At 35.9% G+C, this 25,771-nt stretch overlaps 4 protein-coding genes across 5 annotated transcripts in view; 3 read left to right on the top strand and 1 right to left on the bottom strand.

Annotated features, from left to right (window-relative positions):
* Positions 1-8,026: 8,026 nt before the first annotated feature.
* On the bottom strand, positions 8,027-9,059 carry LOC132195963 (protein lethal(2)essential for life-like). The gene is made up of 3 exons (XM_059618292.1): positions 8,961-9,059; positions 8,434-8,857; positions 8,027-8,327 (listed from the first exon to the last, which is right to left on the bottom strand). The coding sequence occupies exons 2-3, from the start codon at positions 8,848-8,850 to the stop codon at positions 8,226-8,228; spliced, it is 519 nt and encodes a 172-aa protein (XP_059474275.1). The 5' UTR covers positions 8,851-8,857; positions 8,961-9,059; the 3' UTR covers positions 8,027-8,225.
* Positions 9,060-9,818: 759 nt separating this feature from the next.
* LOC132195956 (alpha-crystallin A chain-like) lies at positions 9,819-11,294 on the top strand. The gene is made up of 3 exons (XM_059618280.1): positions 9,819-9,970; positions 10,159-10,590; positions 10,811-11,294. Exons 2-3 carry the CDS (start codon positions 10,159-10,161, stop codon positions 10,931-10,933), a joined length of 555 nt encoding a protein of 184 aa, XP_059474263.1. The 5' UTR covers positions 9,819-9,970; the 3' UTR covers positions 10,934-11,294.
* A 512-nt stretch (positions 11,295-11,806) lies between these two features.
* LOC132195907 (ras suppressor protein 1) lies at positions 11,807-15,197 on the top strand. The gene is made up of 7 exons (XM_059618202.1): positions 11,807-12,069; positions 13,422-13,472; positions 13,536-13,656; positions 13,716-13,917; positions 13,969-14,083; positions 14,135-14,267; positions 14,781-15,197. The coding sequence occupies exons 1-7, from the start codon at positions 11,922-11,924 to the stop codon at positions 14,875-14,877; spliced, it is 867 nt and encodes a 288-aa protein (XP_059474185.1). The 5' UTR covers positions 11,807-11,921; the 3' UTR covers positions 14,878-15,197.
* Positions 15,198-15,587: 390 nt separating this feature from the next.
* The window catches only part of LOC132196214 (rho GTPase-activating protein 27-like), a 60,574-nt gene continuing 50,390 nt past the window's right edge, over positions 15,588-25,771 (top strand). The window contains exons 1-3 of one of the 2 annotated variants that reach the window (XM_059618714.1): positions 15,588-15,888; positions 17,440-18,144; positions 18,792-19,049. In XM_059618714.1, coding sequence (XP_059474697.1) covers positions 15,757-15,888; positions 17,440-18,144; positions 18,792-19,049 — 1,095 coding nt within the window. In that variant the 5' untranslated portion in view covers positions 15,588-15,756. The remainder of the gene's footprint in view (positions 15,889-17,439; positions 18,145-18,791; positions 19,050-25,771) is intronic. The other variant, XM_059618716.1, reaches the window with a different exon arrangement.

Below are 25,771 nucleotides of genomic sequence, written 5' to 3'. Positions count from 1 at the left end.
ACCAAGGGTGAAATTTTCCTCGGCTTTTATTACGCTGACCGAAAAACAATCGAGTCTGCGGAACAAATAAACGGGACGGCCACGGTTATTGCCGCCCCTTTGCGGCTTCGGAGACCCACGTTTAATTTTGTTTTGTATTTGCACACCATGTCCTCAGGGTTTTTGAATACTCCGGCCGAGTTGGCGTCGTTTGATGGTGCCTCATTTTGGTTTCTTTTTGCACAAACGTTTGCAAATTCTGTCATGCAAAGAGGAATTCTAAAAGGACTGACTAGAATTTTCAAAATTAATTTATAAATTATTCCGGGTATATTTTCTTGAGGCATAACCAATTTTGTTAAGGACAAAAAACTTCTCTCGACGTGATCGTAAACGGCTGTGGATTTCGTCAAAATTCGCAAGTGTTGCTGGTAAGAAACGTCAGACAAGACTACATTTGTGTCGAGTCATTACTCGCAGACAAAACGCAATTCCAAAAGCGCCGCACAAAAAGTACACAATCTGGGGCGGGCAGTAAAAAGAGTTTATTTTTAATTTATCTGGAGAGCATGCCGGCGACAGGAGCATAGTAGTAGTTGTTGGTTGCGAAACCGCCGGCAAAAAGAGCAACAACCAGACCACGCCCTTGCTTGCGAAAAGCCAGATTTAATTTCCTCATGCTGTGTACGATGCGAAAACAAAATGTGTCGCGCAGTTTTATTGGCGAGCGAGCGAGAGCGAACAACAACTTGCAACTCGGGGCGTGAGTCAATAAAGCAAACAATGAACGGGTCATCAAATTCGGCGCTTTGCTTGTCTGACTGCGATCCGCGTCGATCGATCCGACTGGACGGACTTGGCTCGGAGAATAAACAGACTGTTAAAAAAAAGGCGCGCGCGTAATGAAAAGTCGCTGCGGGGGGCGAACGGGGTGGCGTACGAGACCCACTCGCTCCGTTTGGGGCTGCTGATGTGTTTTCCCGTTCGCCTTTTCAATCAATTAACCCCGAATTGCGTGACGTCACGCTGACTGACGGACCAACGGGCGCCAGCTGACGACAATCGCGACTCTCAGACGCCAAACGTCCGAAAGGCCACGCACGTGTGTGTCCACATCAAAAGCAAAATAATTTTATGTCCAAATGATTATGATGGGGATCTAGAATAATCTGAAGTTAAACCCTTGCCATGGAACACTTGATTCTAGTAAATTTAAAAAGGATGTTGTAGATAATATTCATATTTACTTTAAATCCCTTTCAATTAATATTTTTATCTTTCCGAAGCTTCAATCCTGTAAGGAAAAAGTTTTAATGCATTACATAATCTACAATATAAAAATTAAATCAAAAGCTAACTTAAATTATAATATAAACATTTAAAAAATAAATAAGAATAATGTATAACTGTATTATTATTTTATTAATTTTTTTTTTAATTCTGATTTAGTCAGAATGTTCTGCTCTCTCTCACAACAGGTCATAGTTATTTAATTAATATGGTATTTGTTATGTCCGGAGGTCTCGTTGTAGACCTTCGATCTTGTATTGTAGTCCTGGCGCTCTTTGCAGCGTCAGGTCACTTTGAACTATCAGGGTAAGCCAAAAGGTGGGCAGCTCTCGTAGTGATTTCTTACCTCTTTAGTTTTTTATTGTATGTATGAATAATTTAATTTATAATTATTTGTATAATGTTTTTATTTGTGTACCGATGGTATTTAATATTTAATAAAAGAATAATCAAAATCGTGATAAAAGCCCAACCTTTTCTTTACATTTGCATCATTATAAAATTTATCAAATTAATAAATTCTTCAATATATTGGATAAAATAAGGACAAACTGCTTGCTTAAATTATTAAAATTATCACTTACACTTATCAATTGATATAACTTTGAAACTAGTAGAAACTGATTTAATTTTTCCATATCGCGCCTTCACAATGGTTTCAAGACTAATATTTTTATTCATTACTAAGTTTCTATCAGATTTTTTTGCAAATAGAGAAAAATCAGAATGAACCTAAAAGCAGCAATGCCAAAAAGATTTGTGTTCCCAATCAAGAGGCGAAAGAGTGCATTCGTTTTACCAAAGTCGTTGCAGGCCGAGCTTAAGTGCATTTTGTACGACGGGAGCAGGTCGTTTATCCTCTTTGTTGAAAGCAACAATGCGGCGGGTCGTCTTTGTGTATTGCACCTATCCTTCCGGGCGGACGGCGACCGCTGTCAAATTTGCAGGTGCTTCCATGTAAAATAGAGACCGAATTAAGAAAATAAATGGCGCGCCGCCTGTCCAATAACCCGCCGCCGGCCGCAATTCTGGAGCCCCTCATTCATTGCCTCCCGGCGCAATTCGCCTTTTGACTTTCGTGCCCAAAGTGCCGCCAATAAATTTTCTGCGTGAAAATGGATTTCCACAGGAGTATAAAAGAAATAGATAGGCGACGTGACTCTTCTCAGTTCAGCCTCTTGTTTTCTAGGAGACAAAAATTGTAGGTTTTTAACCTTGTACAAATCATAAAAAATTAGTGTGTAAAAATTGATTGTGTTCCAGAGAGAATTGTTTAATTATTACAACAATAAGAATTAAATACTGTGAAACTAATGTTTGAACCATATTAAAATATTAATTTTTGCAGCTTAACTTTCACCAAGGTGTATACATCTCGCAAATATCCAGCTTGATTTTGATTTCACTTATTAATAATTATTAAAAAAAGCCGCTCTTGTCATTACTAAAACGCTTTCATTTAAAAAAAAAAATTATATATTCTAAGCTCGTTATCCCAATTATTTACTTTTTAACCCATTTTTTGCCGTTTTTCCTAAAACAAACAGGTTTTTTCCGGTATATTACCAAATTTAGGAAATCTTTCCGGGACTTTCATCATTTTGCAGCAAAGCAAAACACGCACGATTAATTTAATTAAAGCTGTCAGCGTCACTTTCAGAGCGTGTGCATGTTTACGTACGGCTGCTTATTTCGTAATCCGCCCAGATTTAATTACGCGTGCGTCCAGCTTTCGCCTTTTATTGAAATGCAAATTTCAATTTCGGGCCCGAACGCAAAAACAAAGCGGCCGTAAAAGCGGCCCGGCCGCGTCTTAATCAGCATCGCTAGTCTTTGCGCGTTATTGCGTCTGCCGTCTCTCGTGACGCGATGCATACGAAATGAGATCAAAAAGGCGAATTGACAATTTGCTTAATTTTATACGTTCATGCGCGCGGCATCAATGTTATTTTCCTTATTGCCGCGCAGCGTGTAGCCGTTTTGCCGCCTGCATACCAAATCGGCGGCGGCGTCACGCAGAACCTTTATTGGGCCTGAAAGGGCCGCTTTTAAGTACCAGCCGTGCCTTTCGTCCCAAATGCCTGCTGATGTGATGAAATTACATCGCAACACACAGTCGCACCACTATAGAAAAACGATCTCAATACTCCGAAATCTTGTTAAAAGATATTATTTTCTTCATAATTAAATAAGTGTCAAGTTTATTCAAATTTTTTCTATTTTTCTGAGACTTGATTTGTGAAGAATAAAGATTATCAAAAAAAATACTTATATTCTTGATTATATGTTACCTTTTTTTAATTACTAAAGCAGTAAAATGTGTTGAATCTAATTTTTTACTATTTTTTCCTAGTCTAGTACAGCAATTAATTATTTAAAAATTACATGACTCGTCCTGTTTTTCGGGTTATGAAATTAATTTTAGAATAAATAATTTTCAAACTTTTACTGAATTAAATTTTCTGACAGATTTAAATGGTAAATTAATTAATTAATAGCACATGCATTTTATCTTGTTCATTCCTTCCTCTCGACGTTAACTACGTTGTGTGGGGCTAATTTATGTGGGCAGAAACCGTGCAATCAGACGAGCAGCGCGTGTTTGACTTGCGAACGGGTAACAGAAACAAATGAGGCTGTGTGGAATTGGAATGCACGCAGCCGACGGAGCATTAGGGCCAATTGGTCATGTGGTTCTGGCCGGGAAATGACACCGTGGCTATCAATTACCACCTCCACTCACCACCCAGGGGCGCAGCCGACGCCCTTTTTATGGCCTGCATCGTCTGCTGACCACCCCTAGCTGCCTCTTGATCAGTTTCAACTTTTTTCTAGCAAAACTAAGAAACTTTTATTTTCGTAAATGAGTATTTTTTTGTTTCATTTTTGCCTGAAATATAAATCCAAATCTACTATTAATTTTTGTAAATAATCACAATTATTTTGCTATTTCTCTTAAAGAGATTGTATAAAATCTCCTTGTATATTTAATTTTAAAATGAAAATAATTATTTAAATTGATTTTTTGCATCCAGAAATTCAATGGGGAAATCCTGCAACAAATTGTGCAGGAATATTTCAATCAGGAAGTTAGAAATTCCCAAACATCTTAATTTTTGTAATCGCGGAAGGTTGCAAATTTTACTATATTTTGAAATATAAAAGCAATTCACTCTTACAGATATAATTTTCAAATCTTTAAATAACAATAATTTTAGTTTTACTGCAAGAGTCAAGAATGTCATTATGTTAGTAAAATAGCGAACAACATCATTGCGCTTTCCTTTTCTTTATTCCCCGCTCTGGTTTTCCCACATTAATAAATGCGCCGGGGCTCTTTGTACGTCTGTTATGGCGGCCATTGAGCCCCTTGTTTACGGCCTATTCTTTCTTCTTTTCCTGCCGACAACACACTCGAATGCGTGTGTGTGTGCTGTTTCGATGACATAAAATATTTAACAGCGGCACTATAATATAATTTTTTGTCGGCAAAGTGCGCTCTGTGTGTTTCTTTTTACGTAAAGGCGGACATAAAGCAGTAAAGAGCACCTCGCTTGCATGCAAGGCCGAGAGAATCTCCGCTGCCATAACCGCTGCGCCCGGCTTTTACGCTATCCTCACTCACGCTATCCCATCCGTCCGTCCGTCCGTCCGTCCGTCTAGCTGCGCACAATTTATTTAATGCTGCTGCACCCCACGTGCCGCATGCATTTTATGAAGTCGTTAAAATTTCGGTGCGCGCGTAAAATGCATTCATAAAAGCCGACGAGCGCTGGCAAAATAATTGCCTCCCAGGCCGAAATAGGTCAACGACGAGATGTACGCCCATGTTTGTAATTTACTCTCAGCGGATCTTCAGATTATGGTATTACGTAAAGACCAACTTTAACTTGAAGCATAATATTTAAGTAATTAAACCTAGCTATATAGAAGAGATTGAGAAATGTTCGCAAAACTTTTCCTTATATTTGAAATGTAACGTCTTCGACAAGTATGTAGTTTCTGAAGTAATAATTACTAGCTAGAATAAATTTCATACACAGCTCTCACTTTAATTTAGAGTTAAGAGTCTGTTTCAATCATGACCGACATCATAAGGAAGGTGTAATTAATCGTGATCAAATAATTTTTAAGTTGTTTCCTTAATTTTTTTGTAAAAATTTAAAAAATTATATTTATTGCTCAAAATCTACCCCAAACTAAAAATTTAATCAAACATTAATTATTTTTTCTAATGTATATGATTTTTTTTATAGGATTTATTAAATAGATCTCATTGTCAAACCACAATTCAATTCTAGCTTTACTTTATAGTTCTAAAGATTGAGAAAATATAAATTTACTTTCCAATGTTCAAACTTCAAACCCTGCTGCTGTGGAGGATTTTTTTATGACGGAAGGCAAATTGAGTGTCGTGGGCGAGTCACCGCACATAAATAAAATGCATTATCTCTCATGAAACTCGATATTGTCGGGGCGAATTTCGTCTATTCAGGAGTGATTGTCTGAAAGTGAGAGGCGCTCATCAAATTGCTGACGTTGACTGATGGATGGATGGCTTTCGCACAAAAGCATTTTTGGGGCAAATCACTCTGGCGAAAAAGCAAACGCCCCTGCCGCCCTTCTACACACGATATTTGCCCTTTCGCATGGGTGAGAGTAGAAATACGAAACCCGACCCTTTCGCTGGCAAACATACACACACCGGTCCACCAAATACACGCCCCAAAGTGGTCGCACACACACTTCCGAGCCAGCCGCCGACGACACATTTGCACACACAAAAATTGACAAGCTTATTTTCAAACTCGGCCCCAAGGTTGAATCAAGGGTTTCTTGAAAATTTCTCATTGTTTTCTATTATTATAGACTTTTCCAGTTTCAAAATTGATGAAAGCCAAAATTTATTTGAGGAGCCATAGTTTTATTTCATCAATCCTCTCTGAATTACGTTCATTGCAAGGAAAAAGGAAACATTTCACCCCAACGAACTTTTTGTAAAGATTTATCATAATTATCTAGAAATCCAAATAACTTTCCTATGTCTAAACTGATAAACGTCTTTAATATACTTACAAAGTACAAGCTGAAAGTAATTCTACTAGAATTATTCTAGTTACCATTGTGCTCAAAGTATTTATTTTTTTAATTTCTCTTCAAAAATAGAAAATTTTCAACATCTTTTATGATTCTTTAGAATTTCAGATGGAAAGGAATTTTGCCAAATAAAATTATATTACTACACTTCTTATAAATTTTCCCTCGTAAGTTTTTTCTATTATTCAAATATGATTTTTATAAATTATTAATTTCTTGAGCAAATAACCGTTAATTAACCGTTCGTGTTGAGCGCCACAGAAGAGCCCTTTCGCCCTTTTCAGTACAAAGTACTTGTGCCGAGAATGGACCGACAGGTGAAATTAAGTCTCATTTGGTTGTTTGCTCTGGCAGGGCGAGAGACGAGAGAGCGAGTGCGACCGCAAAGGGGTGGCTTGATAAGTAAACACCAAGTGCGCACATAGATGGATAGAGTTATGCGGGCCGTGCTACATACATTTGCTGCTGTGCTCAAAGGGACACACGTTTTTGGTCGCACCTCTGGAAACGCCGGCCGCGCCGACCGCAAAAGACTAATGCAGCAAAAGTATAGACCCTCTCCCGCATCAAAGGGCCAAACGAACGAACGAACGAACGCAGATTATTTTGAATACACGACTCCCTGTCCTCTCCTTAACGAGAAAGATCTCCCTGTAATATGTGAGCACCGTGTGTAATCATTATTAGCGAGATTATCAAAGCCGCAAATATTGTTATTTGGAGATCATTTTAAGCTGCAAACTAACTCGCTCCGCCCAAAGATCACAGGGCGAGAAGTGCGTAATTCACAAGTAGCGCTTGATTGTGATCACACGTACGTGTCCCTTAAAATTATATGTATGGCATAATCCAGCGCTTTGAAATTTCGTCTCGTTGCGTCTGGTTTAGATTAATACATAACGTGCTCCCACAGCGTTTCCCAGCTGACAATTAGATGTAACAAAGTCCAATATCGTTGAATATGTATTTATAAAGATTTGTCTTAAAAAATCTCTGAAATTTAGCCCGTTTTTAAAAGTTACTAGATTCATTATTTAGCACAGGAAGAACTTATGAAATTTAAAATCATTATTGCCAGCAATACATATTCATTAGAATTTTTAATTTTGGTATTGTAAGTATGAGGAGCTTGTAAATTTTAACGTAGTAATTTGTACAAAAATTAATAAGAATAAATTAAATTATATACTTGATTTTTTTTATTTTGTATATTTATCTAAACAAAAATGAAATATATAAATATACTTTATATCCTTTATATTTGTAAATTTTCAGAAGTTACTAAATTTTGAGATTTTTTTTTGCAATTTTCCGCTGCACATATTACCACATGCGAGATAGTGTTGTTTAAGGGCCGCAACTATAAGGGCCAACACAATGGCCAACATAAGGGCCGTCCAGTGAGTAAATTCAAACGCCATCTCCATGAGAACGTTGAAGGTTCTTAGCGCCCTTTGCTCATGATTTGCGGCGGCGCTGCTTCTCAAAACTTTCATTATATCTATTTTGACATTGTTTTATCCTATTCTTGTATATTTCTAGTTATATTTCAATTTTTACATATATCTTAAGAAATGAATTAATATTTTTATCAATTTTTGGTGGATAAATAATTTTGTAATGATGGGATTAGTCGAGGTGCAAAAATGAAACATTCAAATGAAGGGTGAGGATTCTAAACTTTTATTTGTACACTTGTACCCAATCATACCATTACATTAAATTAATAATTAGTATTCAGTCAGTTGTGAGAACAAATAAACTATTTTAAAATGTTAAAATGTTTTACATTACATAGATTTAAATAAAGAGAATTATTTTGCAATTATATTGCAAAAAAAAATGACTGCTTTTTTTAATTACAAATGAGATGCCTTCTTGTCTTCAGACTGCTTGCTCTGCACTGCGGGCTGGTTTGTTTGCATGATATGGATCGACTGCTCCTTGGCGTCAGGAAGAGCCTACCAACAAGAACAAAAATTATTTATAAAAAAAATTTAATAAATTTGTACGACATAACCATTTTAATTATGAAAAAATGATAAATGATATAAAATTTTAACTCACCAGCTTGGGTGCAGAGATGATGAGCACCCCGTCGGAGGACAGTTTGCACTCGACCTTCTCCTTGTCGACCCCTTCGGGCAAGACGTACTTGCGCACAAACTGTCTGGAGATGAAGCCGTGCTGGTCCTGCTTCTCCTCGTGCTTGCCCTCGATGACCACGGCGTTGTCCACGATCTTGACCGAGATTTCCTCCGGCTTGAACTGCTGAACGTCCAGGTTGACCTGGAATTTCGAGCTGTCGTTGGACACGCTAGAGACGCCGCTCTGCGACCTGGCAAGGTGTCTCCAAGGCCGCATGTATGCTCCGTAGGGCAGCATTGGAGGAAGGTCGTCGTTCAGCAAACCAAGCCCAAAGTTCTGGTCGAACAGGCTGATGGGTCTGATGATGTCGTCGAAAATCAGGGGAACCAGAGACATTTTTTGCCTAAAATGAAAAAAAAATATTTAAAAATTAAAATGGACTGTTTTAAAATTAACAAAAGGAAATGAAAAAATATTTAAACTGTAAAAATATTTCAATTACTCGCCTGTTTAATGAAGGCTGGTGAGAATTTAGGTTGCGAAGTTGAGCGTCTGTGCACTCTTCAGTGTAGCTCTTGTGTTTGCTCTGCGATTGCGGATGAGTCGCGCGTTTATATATTGTGTAGGTCGGGAGAGCTGGTGGCGCTCCGAACTTGCTAGACATTACGAGAGTAAGCTAGAATTCTAGTCTAGACTTTTCTGCTCAACAAAGAGCGTTGACTGTTTTAATTTAAAAAAAAAAATTAATTTTTCCATAATTTTTGTCCAAGTTACGTTGAATAACTGGAATTCATCCTAATTAGTAGGTATAGGAATTTAAGCATTATTTACATTTTGTTTAAAAATATAATTTTTATATTTTATTTTACTTTTGTAGATGCATATAAAAAAAATGCCAGATTTTATGCTTTTTGCCACGCACCGCGAGCCATAATTGAGCAAAGGCACGGCCAGTACAACATGTCTTGGAAACACTGCAAGCAACACATTTAATCGCTTTTTCCAACAAATATAATTATATATTTTGAAAATTAAATTTAGAAATGTAAAAGAGCAAAAGTAAAAGACACGTCTCGATAAAAAAAATCAGTTATATGCTTCGCACTGAACCTATATAATTAATTAAATTATATTACATTATATTTTGCCCATTTTCATATTTTCAATTTCTTAATATGAATGATCATTTCTTTTTTTATGTTATAACTGGTCAATCATAGCACGTATAGACTTTTTGAAATTGTAAATAGCAAGCAATGGTTGCACCAGATCTTGCTTTTCTGGTGAGCGCAGGAATTTTCTCGAAACATCCAGACTTAAATATTCGCATGGGTGGCGCTCGAGGCGAGTTATATATAGGCGGGTCGGCGGGATCAATGCATTCAGATACTGAAGTGACTTGCTCGCGGAAAAGAATTTGTGCATCAGCAACATTTGACGGCGAATTGAATTAAAAGCTTCGCAACTTTCACAGAGTGTTAGAGAGAGATTTGATAAATCAGTAAAATCACTAAAGGTGAGTAAAAAATATTTATTGTTAACTCCGCTTTTTTTTCCAATAATCATTAAATTTAGCAGTTTCTTATTATATAAAAATATTGAAATAAGTTAATATTTGCTTCAAGAAGTAATGAATAAGATTCTATTTTGTATCAAATTTTCATTTGCACGAAAATTAAAAATTAAAAATTTTATTTTGCTTAGATGTCTTTGCTGCCACTTCTGCTTGATGACTTCATTCGCCCAACGAGCCTGTTCGACCAGAACTTCGGTCTGGGCGTCATCAATGACGACCTGCTGCCCCACGGCTGCTTCGTGCCGCAGCGCTCGGCCCTTTACCTGCGCCCTTGGCGACACCTCGCCAGGTCGCAGAGCGGCGTCTCCAGCGTGTCCAACGACAACACCCAATTCCAAGCCAACCTGGACGTGCAGCAGTTCAAGCCGGAGGAAATCTCGGTCAAGACCGTGGACAACGCCGTGGTCATCGAGGGCAAGCACGAGGAGAAGCAGGACCAGCACGGCTTCATCTCCAGACAGTTTGTGCGCAAGTACGTCTTGCCCGAAGGGGTCGACAAGGAGAAGGTCGAGTGCAAACTGTCCTCCGACGGGGTGCTCACCATCTCTGCACCAAAACTGGTAAGGAATCATTTTTTTTTTAGAATGAACTAATTTTAATCAAATTTAAATATTAAATGTAAATTTAATATTAAATTTGCAAATTAAAAAAAATGAAACCAGAGCTGTTTAAGTGCAAAACCAAATAAATTAGATCCAGATTCAATGTTTCATAAAAATATACAGGTTAAAAACTTTAAATTTTACTTTAATTTAATAAAAATTATTATTGTGATTTTAGGCTTTGCCACAGTCTGAGCCGGAGAAATCCATTCCAATTGTCCTGACCAATCAGCCAGCAATGCAACAAAAGCCGAAAAATGAAGAACCTGCTGTCGAGGAAAAGAAGATGGAGCAAAATTGAATGCTAAGAAAATTAAATCTCTGTGTCTAAGTGTTTATTTGCTACTTTTTATTTATTTCAAAAACGAGTTTAATTGTGTTCAAGCATCGGAATAATATTATCATAATATAATATTGAAATGTGAAATTTTGTTCTATGAACCAAAATTGACTTGAGTGTGTTTTGTTTAACTGAATCAGGATGTATCTACCACTCGAATGTGTGTGCTCCATATCTGCATTAACTTTTGAGTCTGATTTTGAGTATGGTGTAAAATTAAAATAATTTATTCAAGAAATAAACACAACTATGGAAATTAAAAGTACTTGAGACGTTTCACTAATTGCCTCCATTCAATAAGTTTGAATATTTACAAATGTTTAAAAATTATGCATATGCAAATTTCAATACAACAAAGTAAATTTATTGTATAATAAAATTTATTATATAATTTTTAAATATCTTAAAGGTATAGAAATTATGTTTCTATTTCTTTCAGATTTTTTTGTAGATGATAGACAGTTACACAGCTTTATAAAGTGTATTGTGTGCAGTGATTATTTAAAACGTTTTCTGTATATAAGTTTAAATGTACATTATATAAATAGTGATCTCCTGTTTACAAAATAAAACTTCTTGAATAGTAATTTCTTCAACTCGGTTTTATTCCAAATTTTCAGTTAATTATAGATATTACGGATTTTTTATATTTTAAAGTAGCTTTCATTTGATTTTGTGCCAATTAATTAAATTCTCGAAATTTTTCTTATATGTTTTAAGCCTCAGCTTCTTGAATAGTGAAGTTTGGGTTTTATCCGAGAGATGGCAAACGTCGTGACTTTTTTACAGCTTTCCAGCGCTCGTTCCCTTTTTAGTGAATGAGTAATGGTGACGTCACGATTCTCTGTGGGCATTACTACTCCGTGTTGTTCGCCGAGCAAAGCAAGTGCTCCCATTTGTAGTGTTTTAATTCTCGGCCGGGTTTTTGTGATAAAAAGGTGCGCGCGCAATGCAGCAAGCCCCAGTGTCGTGTATACCAACAAACAACAAGATGTCAAAGGCGAAAAAGGTGCTGGACGAAGCCAAAGAAATCGGCAACCCGGAGCTCGACCTGATGGACAAGGGCATTTCTTCGTTCGACGAAATGCCCGGCCTGTGTGAGTCCCAAATGAAAAGTCTCTTCGCGCCGAGGCCATGCCTAAATAAGGAAGCTTGTTCTCTCTTCTCTCCGCGCTCACAAAGTACAATGGCCATTAGAGTAAAGTGTAGGTGTGGTCGCGCGGCTGTTCCCAAAGGGCCAAAATTAGCCCTCGAATGCCAATATTTATTTTGAATGTATGCAACCAGCGGGCACACGGCCAAGAAATGACGAACCCCTGCCGTCCCTTCGCACTTAAAACGCTTTAGACGCTAACCAGACCTCTTTTTCCTCATCCGCAGATGATTTTTTTTGCATACTTTCCGCATAGCTTTACCCCATCAGCTGATTTCAATCATTCAATTGAAGAATATTATTTAAACTGTCTGCTAACCATGACTCTATATTTGATTAATTCCTTTTCAATTAAGTCAAAACTTACCTGTTATGATTTTTTTTTCAAAAAATTGCTCTACTATATCTTACCTTATTTATATAAAAAAAAAAAATATAGTTTAGTTTTTTTATGATTTCATTGAGTCCTTTTCAAAGATTTTTACAGGCATGCAAAAAAAAACTTCATATTAGGAGTAGCAAATTTTCTAGTCAAACAGTATCAATTAAATTTAAATGAATCTCTTCATACTTAAAATATTAAATTATGCAACTAAAAAAAATTGAATTCTTATTATTGTTTTTTTTTTTAGTGTAGTTTCATGTATTATACTGGGTTTTTTATTATTTTTTTTTTACTATTAGCTTCTTTTTAAATTATTGTGGTTTTCATAGGCAGAATAGTTTTTATAATAAAAATCAAATTCTTTAAAGGGATTAAATTTTCAGAATAATAAGTATATCTAATAAAAATGAAATGTAATATTTAATAAAAAGAGCTTTAATATTATTTTATATTAAATAAATGTTTAAATTAAATTTAAACAAAATATTTAAATCAATGTAAATCAATAATTGTTTTCATTACAAATAAAATAATTTTATCTTATTAAACTTTGATTATCTATTTTATTATACTTATTATAATTTGACACGGAACTTATTATAATTCTGTGCGTGTGAAAATAAACCGTTTTTTTTATAAATTTCAAAGCATCAAAATGCTATTATCCAGACGCTCCTGTCTCGTACATAATTGTCATAATTTTAATTTTGTTTATTATGAAAAATAAACATTCCCGATGGATATTAACTTTATTCATTTTTGCATAATAAAATTAATTGTCTGTGCCATAATTGAAGGGAGAACAATCTTGCTTGAAGAACTAAATTATATTTTTTGAGACGTTTAGTCAAAAGTGCTAATTTAAACTAAATTATAATTGGATTTTATTAAAAATTGTTCATTTTCTACAGTCAACATGCAGAACATCACCCGCCTGACGCTGAGCCACAATAAAATCCTTAGTAAATATAATATTATAGATAACACGAACTGAAAATCTAATGTTCTTCTTTTTTGCACTTCAGCAATTCCACCTGGTTTGGCTAACCTGATCAACTTGGAGATTTTGAATTTCGCCAACAACCAAATCGAAGAGCTGCCCACCTCACTGTCATCCATGCCAAAACTCCGAATCCTCAATTTAAGGTTCGAAAATTTTTTTAACAAAAAGAGAAAGATTTTTATAAAATAAAATCAACTTTTAGCATAAATCGGCTGAACTCTCTGCCTCGAGGATTTGGCGCCTTCCCGGCCCTGGAGGTTTTGGACTTGACCTACAACAATCTCAACGAAAGCAGCCTGCCCGGCAACTTCTTCATGATTGAAACCCTCCGAGCCCTCTATCTGGCAGACAACGACTTTGAGTTCCTGCCTCCTGAAGTTGGAAATCTGAAGAACTTGCAAATCGTAAATTCCCCTTTAAATTTTTTAGATGGCAAATAAATGTTTTCAAACTAGCTCGTTCTGCGTGAAAATGATCTGATTGACATCCCGAAAGAGATTGGCGAGCTCCAGCGTCTCAGGGAACTGCACCTTCAGGGCAACCGTTTGACGATGCTCCCACCTGAGCTTGGTTAGTTATTTTATGAAAAGGAAATTTTTGTAAAATAATTTTAATTTACAGCCAACCTCGATATGGTGAGCAGCAAGTCGGTTTTGAAGCTGGATAGCAACCCCTGGGTCACTCCCATTGCTGACCAGCTGCAGGTCGGAGTGTCACACGTCCTCGAGTACATTCGCACCGAAACTTATAGATAGTAAGTTTTTAACTATAATATTTATAATGGAAATTTAGAATCTCTAATTAATTATTCTGTTTTTACATCAACACAAACTTATTAAAAATTAGTTCCATTTTTAGAGTTGAAGAAAATGCATTTGTCTCTGTTAAGAGTATTTTTTTTAAAAAAAAGTTCAATTTCAATTAAGATAAACAAAACAAAATAAAAAATGTCTTAATTCAAATAACTTGAATTTTTAAACCCCCGACCAGGGGACAGTTTGGTTGAGAAGCACAAATGTGCCAAGGGCACTCGACTACGGAAAGTGACCACCCAATAGCCTAATAAACTCACGTGTGCTATAAGATAGAAAAAAAATTAAATAACCCTAATTTAGTTTCAAATCCAGTTTAATAATGTATCACCGGGCATTCTTGGATCTCTTGGATTTCATTTCTATTAATATTCTCACTAATATTTGAATTGATTAATTTTTATCATTTTTATGTATTTAACAACACTAAAAGTATTTAAAAATAAATTTTTCAGTCTCTACAACCGCCACATCTCTAGCCGTGGAGCTCCCCCTCCAAAGACTATTGACAAGAGCAAGAAGGCCTCTCGTCTGCCCCGAAGACAAAGCTAGTCGCACCGAATCAGCATAAAAAAAATATATGTATTCAGTGCCTAATGGAAAATTGAAACTAAAATTTCTAATCAATTCCTAAAGTAATTTTCTGCCTTGACGCACTCTGCGGTGCCTTTTTAAAACTTACAAATACTGATGCCATAAAACTGCCTTTATTTTTTGTCAGTATTAAGGAGAATTTTTATTAAATTTGTTAGTCTAATAAAACTTAATAGAGAATCTTGTTTGTACTGCTTACTAATGTTTAATATTATTGAATTTTGTTACTTTTAATTTTGGATTAAAAATAAATTTTAGACAAATGTACTAAAAATGAATTACCTGTTTTTTTTTTTTAATATTCACGTATTCTTAGAATATCATCTCTTTCATAAAATTAATTAATTATGTATCTTTTATAAATGAGCGTAAAAAAAATCCATTTATAAAATTAACCTCTGCTATACCTTAAACTTAAATAACTTCTGGAAACAATGTCAATACAACTGAGTTGAGGTCTTCCTTAAAGAGTAGACGAATCAAAATGTGGGTTAGCTTCAGTCCAAGTGAGTTCATCGGTATAGTGCACATCATAATTAGTGCTATGAGATATCGCGAAGACGTGCTGCTCACAGAGGAAAAGGGAAGGGGCCGACGAAGAAAGACCTCAAAGGCGGAGCTTCTTGCCAGCTGGCGGACGCACGGCCAGCGGACACAGTTAACCTGGCGAACAGTCAGACAGTCGGTCTTCTCGCAAACAGGTGGTCGGTCGGCTCGCGGTGCTGCACCCACATCTAACATGGGTGCGGTTGCACGTTTCTAACTCTCTTAGTGCGTCATTGGCAAAGGACACTGCGTGAAAATGTAAAAAATATAATAATAGTCGAAAAATCCACCATGCAGTCAGGTGAAGTGTGTGTGCGGGTGTTGTACAACTTCGACTACACCACCAAGGATGGCCGGCTCGTGTCCATCAGGCAGAGCGAGAAGCTGTTGCTGCTCAAACGCACCAACAAGGACTGGTGGCAGGTCAGCACCATAAATTAATTAATTGTTACAAATATAACAAGACCTCGATCATTATGTACACTGGTCAGGTTATACCTTGAACATTATAATAATAAACACATTAACTGCACACACTATAGATATAAGCACACACGCTTTTCAATTTAACATTCATAAGTACAAGAATATTTAAAATTGTTTGATTTTTAAATACAATCAACGCTGACAAAAATAAAATTTAAACTAATAAAATCATTTATTATCATTATAAAGAAATCAATTTTTAAATAGAGTTTTAAAAACTTTTTACAAACAGCTTAAAAAGAAAATCTGCATTAATTTCAGGATTGGTATTTTAGATTTTGTAAAGTATAATTTTTTCTATAACCTGTTTTATTCACTTTTTTTAAAATTATTTTGTGGTATTCCATAGCTATGCAGAAATTGAAATTATTTACAGGAGAGGAATGGTTTTAAAAAGATGCGACCAAAATGTTATAATATGAATTTTTTCGTATTATTTAATTTATTGAATCAGAGGCGTTGACAAAATTCCAGCTCCTCTTTCCTGTTTGGATCGTTTGTAGGCCGGAGATTCAATACGAGCCTTTCTATATGTAGTCAGCAGCGATTGACACCTCTGATTTACACTTCCTGAAGTGCCTAAAATTTGCATTTAAATTATCGAGCCCACCAAACATGGATGTGCATTATTGCAGTACATCAAGAAGCGCATTAACTTGTCTATGCCAACTAAAAACAGTGCCTGTGCCTATCAATTTAAATTTCTTTAAAATAAAATTATGCTATTATTATTATTACATAAAAAAATGATAATTGAAAACAATTTTTCATAGACAATTTCGAGAAATTATACAAAAAATAAAAAAATTAAAGTATTTTTATTTATCAAAAATAACTATAAGATTTCCTAAAATTTACAAAAAAAAAAAAAACATTTTGCAATTTTTTTTATATTTTTCCATTGCTTTTAAAAAAAAAATCAATTTAGTTAACCACACCAGTTGATATGTTAAATAATTATGATATATGGTATGAAGAGCGAGATGAAATTAGGGTGGGCAAATTTTTGATTTTATTTTCCAGGCGCCTAATAATAAAACTTTTATTTGTTTGCAGCTGAAATTCGATGACAGTAGTTGATTTATGGCGTGAAAAGCCAAATGAATTGATGAAAAAATGATATTTTTAAAACCAATTTTAAAATTACCGCTTATTTATCTTCAAATTTTAAACACATAATTTTAATTGAAAGTACATTATTTCATTTTTTCTAAATGGGTGATAAAAAGAAAAAAAAATTGAAACAGAAGTGAAATTTGAGTGTTGTTTTATTATTTACTCAAATGTGTGAAATAGGTGATGTTTCGTCACATAAGTGTTTTAAAACCTCAAATTAAACTTATGAAAGGCGCTATGCTTTGTTAGTGCATTTTTAGCTCTTTTATGAAAAATTAGCTAAACAGAAGTGATCACCAATTTTCCTTATCTCTGAATTAAAACAAATCTACTCCACTGATAATTAACAAACAAAAAATGAAATTGTTGCAGGTTCGTCGCGACGCGGACACAAAGCCGTTCTACGTGCCTGCGGCGTACGTGCGGCAAATCCCTCCGGCGTTCATCCCCGTCCCGAAACACGAGTACACCAACATGCCGGCGGGTCCGGCCTGCTGCCACGAGGAGCGGCGCCAACTGACCAGCGTGCTGCGCAACGAACTCATCACCGGCAACTACAACCTGCGGGCCGATAAGCAGCTGTTTAATCAGCACGTCTGTCCCGCCGCTGATAAGGAGCCAGCGACGGGCGTGCGTCGCAATTACTCGGTCGTGGGCCCCACTGGCAAGAAACGCCCGGTGCCGTCGCCGCGCCAGTTGTCCAAGTCGTTGGAGACGCTGGCCGAGGAGATCCAGTTCCGGCCATGGACCCAGCACGACAAGAGCTGTGAGCAGACCTCGGACTACAACACGCCCTCGCCGGACTACCTCGACTCCCCGTGCTGCGAGCAGGACATGTTTTGGAAGAAGATCAACCTGCAGTCGTCGGCTGGCGACAACTCTGTCCAGCGCAGCAGCAGCTTCAAGTTCCGCAGCTTCCGCAGAAACAACAATGTGCAGCCGCCGGCGCAGTTCGAAGACTCGTCCGACTCGGTGGCCAGCAGGAGTCTCGAGTCGCTGGTCGATTCCGGCGCCGAAGCGTGCTCGTCCTCCTCCTACGAGTGGGACAAGTCGCCAGGCGAAGACAATTTGGCCGAGGTGCGTTATCGCTCTTATCACACATGCTGCAATTTAGATTACGCTTCTATACTATTTTCGTGTTCATTTTGATTTTACTGCTCAGAGTCGTCATCAAGTTTGAGAAAATTGACTAATTAAATTACAAAAATTATCATAAACGGAGAAGAAAATTTCTGCCTTGGTATGGTAACAAGAAGGCTCCTTAGTGATTGGTTTAATTTAAATATAGACCAAAAATTAATTTTTTCCTGGAATTAAAAGATACAGCCAATTGTTTTTGTGAGTAATTTTAATGATTTTTGTTTGTTTTATCAACTTCTTTTATTTTTAAATTATTTATTTTATTTTAAATATATTAAATTTATTACTATTCTTTTTTGAACCATTATTCATGGTTAATTTTAACTACACCCAGAAGTTATGACCAGTGACTTGATTTAAAAAAAAAAATAAGCATTAACAAAAAATAAGTTTATCTTTCATTTCTCAACTTAAATTTAACTTTAATACCATCTACCATTATTAATTAACATATTATACCTATAATCAGTGACTAGTGAGGATTATCTTTAATTTTCATCCAGTATTTCACTGATTTTGAAATTAAAAAGGAAATAGAGTAATCATTACATACATTAATTTGTTTTTTTTTTAATTTTTTTTAGGTGATGCTTAGAGTTTCAATACCGCACGCAGCTCTGGCGTTCAAAAACCAGACGTATCAGTCAACGGACGACGAGGACAGCGACGTGGACGACGGGGCCACCGTGGTTCGCACGCGCCCAAGGTCCTCGTCGGACACTGGATTAACTCAGGAGCAGAGCAAGAAAGAGTCGGCGCACCTCAGCCGCAGTGAATCTCACCGGGTGTTCAACAAAGAGCAGCCGAAACCGCTGATCGCTTTGAAGAGAAACCCGAAGTTGGTGAGTAAAATTTCCTTTTCTTTCATCCTCCATCGCATTCCGCGAAATAAGCAGATCAGCACCGATTTGCACGCGTCAGCGATTTATTTGTGGAACCGGTCAGCAGATTTGCACCGAATCGCGGCCTTGAAATGAGAAATTATTTCGCTCTCAATTACTTGACGAGGGAATTGAAAGATAAATTAGTTTATGGTGGAATATTTTTACAGACTTATGTATTGCGTGAGGGAAGAGAAATTGCAATTTTTCTCCACGTCATATTCAATCAAATCACTCGAGAACAGGAACTGTGCTTTGAATTTATCGCTAGTATGTGTTTGCTTTTTTCTGTGAGCGACGATTTAGAAAACGCCCTTCTTATCTTATCTGCAAAAGTGCGCGGGCAGGACACTTTTAGGTTGTTGTGTGTGTGTGATTAGAATGCAGGTAATGGATGATTGAATCCGCAAGTGGAAAAATGAAATATTATATTTTTGGTTTTTAAAACATTTAAAGAAGAAATAACCTAATTTGGTATTTCACAAGAATTAAGAGAACAACGCTTGCCTTGGGCCGCGGAAATGAAATTTTATTGCACTCGCCGGAGAGGAGCTCATAAAAGCAGACACGAGTTCTTCTCTTGTTAATTAGGCCACTTGCATGTGTAAAATTTCAACAGCCTCTGAGAATCAATTTGTGTCTGCAGCTCTCGTATTCTTAATTGCGGCCGGTCCATTTTCCAATTTTTGTGGCAAAGAAAATTCTGTGCAAATTTAAAAAACTAAATAGTAAATAAATAAATCATTGAGAGGCGTCTTGTTAAGAATAAAAAGTAATGATCTGACTTTTAACTTTTAACAAGGAAAAGATAGAAAGAAACTCGTCTTTAGCTGACAAATAAGTTGTAGCCACGCAACAAATGTGTGTCAAGCTGCAGTGACCTTTATAATATGTACGCACGACAGAGAAAAAGGGACTGACTGACTTATAATCTACATAAAGAGAGGCGGACTGAGCAAACGAGAGATAATTTGAATAAAAATCTCGATATTTTACTCTAACAATAAAACTATTGATTTGCATACAAAAATCCGAAAACAATAATTTAGAATGAGCAAACGATGACTCATGAGAGGCTCTTAAAAAATTTCGGGAGGCGCAGCCGTGCACAATAGACAGGATGTCGATTCGCCGATTCATTATGCAAAAATCTCACGCGGGCCCCGAGTTGAAAAGCGGCGTTTCCTCTCGGAGGTTATCTAATTTTTCTACTCACCCATGCATGCGCTCCAATAGGAAAATTGCTTACTTATATTTTCTCCTTTTGCATTGTTTCGGATCGAAATTTTGGTTAAAAGTGAAAACGGCTTCCGTGCCTAGCGGGCCTCTTTTTCTTGCTCCATCTCACATCAAACAAATGAAAGTTGTTCCGAATAAATTAATCGCATAGACAAAAACAGAAGCGACTCGCTTCCTGCATCATCAGGTTCATCGCCTTTGCTAATCGCACTGGACCTCTCCGTGACCCAAATTGTTCGCCATATTCATTTGCGATCATTATAGAGAAAACGTCGAGTGCCAAAAGTCTGCGGAGGAGGTGATTTATTTCAAGCGAATTTCGCTACGACATAACTGTTTCGTTGCTTCGAAGCAATTTAACAATGGTCGCGGAAGATTTTTGTATTTACACCTCCGCGCTCGCCCAAGAACAATGACACTGTTTTGTGAAGGAAATTGTGTCGTACGTGAAATTCTGTTAAATGAAAAAAAAATATCAAATATATTATTTCCTTTTCCTGACAATTTCAATGATGTATTGTGTTGTTGTTGACAAAATTTATTAGCCTATTTTTTGGAACTTTCTTTTATGGAGAATAGTATTTTTAAAATAATAATTTTTTTATAAAAAAGCTTAAATTATTTTTATTAATTTTTAATTACATTATATTATAATTATTATATAATAGAAAAATTTAAATAATAGCGAAACTTGATCAAAAAAAAGTTGATTCTGAAAATGATATTTGCACATTAAAAATTATAATAAATAATAAATAAAATTGGCCAAAATAAAACAAATCTTTTTTCTTTAAATATATAAATTAAGGACATACGCTGGAAAGTGGTGTTAACTAATGTTATGTATTTAAACCATTGTTGTCAATAAATCATGTGTATTATAATTATCTGACAACAGAAGCTTCCAGGTCCACGGGTTCAAGTTGAAATAAATACGTAGCTACTTATTTTCAATTAATTGGTCACATGGCTGCAAAAATTGAAAGTTGACCGATAGGATCACCACGGAAATTTCAACTCGCGCAAAATCACCTTGTTTTTTCGCAAATCAGAGAAGTTTGGCATTTTTGCGGCAGAAATATAGAAATTTTTCTTTCTCTGTGCACTTGCTAGCTAATTACGCGCCGCTGCAACTGCTCTCCTCGCACATTTCACTTTCATCAAAAAAGGAAACACGCTCTGCTCCATTCATATCCTGTGAGAAAGGGGGCGAGATCATTATAAAAAAAATCCAACACCTTGAGCTTATTATTCTATGGAGTGCCGTTTGAGATTGACAATGAGAGCCGCTGCAGTCTCAACAGGATTATTATGCTGATTTCACTTGAAATTGAATTCCAAAAATTATATTAAAATGGAAATTATTTTATTTATTTAATCAAATTCAAATTATAATAATAAATATTCTAAGATTATTATGGTGAATTTAAGTTTTATTTACAGTTTATTTTAGCTTAATTCTGCTTAATTTTGCAATTGCAAACTTCATTTCGTCACTGGTGCGTATGCAAAATTTCTTGAGCCGCTCACACGCTGCAGATAATGAGCAGCATAAAGCGTTTTCTTGGTGCAAGTAGTGTGACAAAAGCGATGCATTGTTTGAGCAACACACACAACTCGCCGGCGTGTTTGTTTCTTTGGGCTGCGTGACGTCACACGGCGTACAATTGAGACACAATTATTACTATCGGCGCTTCTCCGCGCGAAAACAACCGGGCGACAAGCTGATAATTTTATAAGGCAAAGTTATTCGCAACTACTGACAAAAAACAACAAAAATCGTCGCTAGGTGTTAGAGGAGTATAATTTTTTCATGGGGAGAGAGCAAATGATGCAATATCCAACTGTAAATTTAGCTATAAAGCTAACGATTTTTAGGTACAGAGACATGCAAAAGCAATTGGCCGCGATTCAGGTCACATTCATTTGAATTTTACGACTACCAGCATCAGCACTTTTATTTTGTGTAATTTATACTACTTGTCAAGAATAAGGTGTGCATGTTCCTCAGAAAAATGAAGATATAAAATGACAAAGAAATTTGATTTTTATTTAATGCAGTTTAAAATAAAACTCATTTTTTATCTTTATTTAAAAAAATAATTTCTTAAGTTCCTAACATTTCATAGGGAGTTTCTATCTATTGGAAATACCCAACTGCATGGACCAAGTAAAATAAAATTTTGCAAATTAAATTTGAATATTGTAAGAAAAATAATTTTAGTTTTTATAGAAATAGTTTATTCTTATTTAAATTTTTTTTTTATCAAATTTTTGCTTGGTGGAAAATTTCAGTTTATATAGAACGTGTAAAACCTTAGCATGTCAAATCTGCACTTGATTTTTTCTTGCGGATTTTAACATTTATTTTAAAACATTGATATTGTTTTTTATGATTTTTAAACCGTTAAATTTCCTTTTTATATGATTTGGAGACAAACTCGTTGTAGGGAATGATCGATTTCTTTGCTATTTTTAAACCGATATCTCTTTTTAACAAACTTTTCCCCTATTGATCGCAATGCTCACGCAGCACACGTCCTCTCAGCTCTCGCCTTGCTCCATATTCTGCTCTCCGCCGCCAACAAAACTCGCTACTCGACTTTACAGAAAATCTCGTTTAATAATTCTCGCCAACTCATGCCGGCACATTAAATTAAAATCGACGCAGCAGGTTCATGAAATCGGTGCGACGGAGGCGGCCAGTTTCTGACACACAGCGTAAATCACGTGGCACAGCCAGTTCCATGTCCTGTTCGGATGGCAGATGAGCGCAGAAATGCACTCGGTCGCGCACACGACCCACTTAAATTCCAACACCTGCCCACTGTGTGTACTCAAGTAAATGCACCGCAACTGATTGTTGCGAGGAGGCGGACAAATTAAATTGAATGATGCCGTCGCGCTGCTGGTGAAATCTCATGGAGCTCAAAGGGGTAAATTTTTGCAGCAACTCATATTTCAGACCATGTAATTATCTCTCATTTTCTCTTTGGTACACAGCAAAATGCAAGTTTTTCATGTATTTATCCCATTTACAATTAAAATGAAGTGAGGAGGAAAGTTTGAAAGGCCAAATGCAAAGTACGGTTTGATCGAGAGTGTTGATAGTTCAGTTTTCGCGCCTGCTGATCAAAAGAAAGTGATTGGAATTGCTTGTTAATGCAGTGGCCGATAATTAGGGCACAGCAGGTGAGCCGCGAAGGGGAGATAAAGCACGTATTTATTTGTAAAAAAAATAATTATGTATAATAATAATAATAATATATTGATCAGGTTCAAAAATACATTAAAATATACAAATATATATATATATTTGGAGGGTTAAGAAAGTTGTGGCCCAAATATTTAATAAAATCTGATTTAATTCATTTTATTCAATATATTTTGTAGTTAATCATTGCATTTCAATGAACGAAAATAATTGGAAATCCCATAATAAAATAACTTTAAATAAAAATAAATTTTTAATCTGTAACTCCAAACATTTAATTAATTTCAATTTAAACAAAATCTTGTTATTTAATTATAAGAAAACTATCATGAAATGCATGGTAAAATAAATTTTGTTCCAAAAGAAAAGAAAATTAATATTTTTAGAAAACCTGGGAGCTGCAACTTTTGTGTTTTGGTGTCACGTCAGCATTTTATTTGTTCAAGATTTGTATTCAGAGCGACCTGAAATCTGATACTGGTCCGAATTCAAGATAATCATTTTGTCGAGCGCACCTGCATCTCTGCATCAAAAAGTATCGCGTTCTCTCTATGAAAACATTTCACAATGAAGAGATCGCAGGTAGAGTGACATCTCCCTTCACAAAGGGACATAGGAGACGCGCAGGGGTTTGACGTGGGCCTACAAAGAGACTCACTCGGATAACGCGGAGATAATTTGGAGGAGAAACACCCGCGCCGTGGGAACTTCCTGTAATTCCTTTTTTTCGTTTCACCAAGGCGCTTTTTATCCCTCGCTCTCCACGCACCCGTGACTTCTGTGCGTTCCATTCAAGCCCCATCTTTATTTCTATGAATAGAATTATTCAGTTTCAAATTAACGCTGAATCCTCTCGAGCACGTGCAGATAAATGAAAGGCGAGAATCCAACAGTGTGTCCACTTTCACCGGCTGCTTGCTAAAGCAATAGAAAAAAAAATGTCACGCTAATTACTTATTATATGCCGGCGCTGTTGTGAACCTGTTTGCGGTGGAGCTGCGGACTAATTAGAAAGAGATTTTAGTCACTAAACCATCCCATTTGCGGTTTGAATTTCTTTATTTAGAGGTTGAATCCTACTTTTGTTCATTCAAAATCACAAATAACGCCTAAATCAAAATAATTGTTAACATTCCTAGAAATGTAGCACTCCGTTTTCTTGATATTCTTTTCTTATTTATATTTTCGAATAACAATTTTATCAGTCTTGTTTTTTTTTATTTTCTCATATATACTGTTTGGACTGTGAGTTATTAGAATGGGCCTTGGAGCGTGTCAAAAAATTCGGCCGCGAATCAGAACAGAAAATCGTTTTGCTGATCGCTCGGCTATGTCTGATCATTATTAGTGCGAGTTTTTCCCACCACCAGCGGCACGCATTGAATAATTCGCCGAGAGAACAAAATAACAACAATAATAATTTAGCGATTCTGACGAGCCGCGCGCAACTCCCGTTCGAGCCAGAGCAGCTTTACATGGCCGGGCGAACAGTAAATCTCGCGACGAGAGGAAGTAAAAAATGCTTCGGTTGCTGCCTTTCTTCTGCACGCGAAGCATTAATTCGGTTTCGACGTGTATTTGTGTTGCAAATTTATTTCTTCCGAGACGCCTCGCGGTCGCAGCCGTGGTCTTGAATACTTAATGAGAGACTCAAAAGTGAATGAACGACACCGTTATTTACGAATGAAAAGGGCCCCCTTTGTTTATTATAGCGAAGAAGATCTGTTTAATTTTATGCAAGTTATGTTATGGGCACTGTGTGAGTTTGAAGAATTAAATTATTGATAAAAATATAGTGTTTACAAATATTATAGGATTTATATTTCAATGTTTATTTTATAATAATAATGATTGTTAATTTAAAAATAATTTTGTTGCATACAATTTCATCAATTTAAACAAAATTTATTGATTTATTTAATAAACATTAAAATTGAATTTTTATTATTTTTTTCTTTTTTTATTTTATTTTTTTTTTATTTTTTTTTTTTTATTTTTTTGGGGTCAGGCCAAGACAAAGTGTCTTGTCGGCCTGTGCCCTTATTGAGCTTGCAGAAGGCAAGCTCCAATCTTATATTATTTGGGTATTTGTTTATTTTATTTTTTATTTTATCTTTATTATCATCATTTATTTCAAAATATTACATTTTCTGTTTAATTATTAATTTGCAGTTTGCACTATTTTGACTATGAATGATATTATATAAGTTAGCAGTTTTCAACTGATTAT

This window comes from Neocloeon triangulifer, unplaced genomic scaffold (assembly GCF_031216515.1).
Source record: "Neocloeon triangulifer isolate White Clay Creek 2 clone unplaced genomic scaffold, ASM3121651v1 ptg000011l, whole genome shotgun sequence".
Classification (NCBI taxonomy): Eukaryota; Metazoa; Arthropoda; class Insecta; order Ephemeroptera; family Baetidae; genus Neocloeon; species Neocloeon triangulifer.
This window is presented reverse-complemented; position numbering and strand designations above follow the sequence as displayed.

Excerpts from the sequence above, each read along its gene's own strand:
- LOC132195956 (XM_059618280.1), top strand. The coding sequence starts at position 10,159 with ATGTCTTTGCTGCCACTTCTGCTTGATGACTTCATTCGCCCAACGAGC. Across the intron at positions 10,591-10,810 it reads CCATCTCTGCACCAAAACTG|GCTTTGCCACAGTCTGAGCC; the intron begins GTAAGGAATCAT and ends TTGTGATTTTAG.
- LOC132195963 (XM_059618292.1), bottom strand. The coding sequence starts at position 8,850 with ATGTCTCTGGTTCCCCTGATTTTCGACGACATCATCAGACCCATCAGC. Across the intron at positions 8,328-8,433 it reads TCATCTCTGCACCCAAGCTG|GCTCTTCCTGACGCCAAGGA; the intron begins GTGAGTTAAAAT and ends TCTTGTTGGTAG.
- LOC132195907 (XM_059618202.1), top strand. The coding sequence starts at position 11,922 with ATGCAGCAAGCCCCAGTGTCGTGTATACCAACAAACAACAAGATGTCA. Across the intron at positions 13,657-13,715 it reads CTCCGAATCCTCAATTTAAG|CATAAATCGGCTGAACTCTC; the intron begins GTTCGAAAATTT and ends ATCAACTTTTAG. Across the intron at positions 14,268-14,780 it reads CGCACCGAAACTTATAGATA|TCTCTACAACCGCCACATCT; the intron begins GTAAGTTTTTAA and ends TAAATTTTTCAG.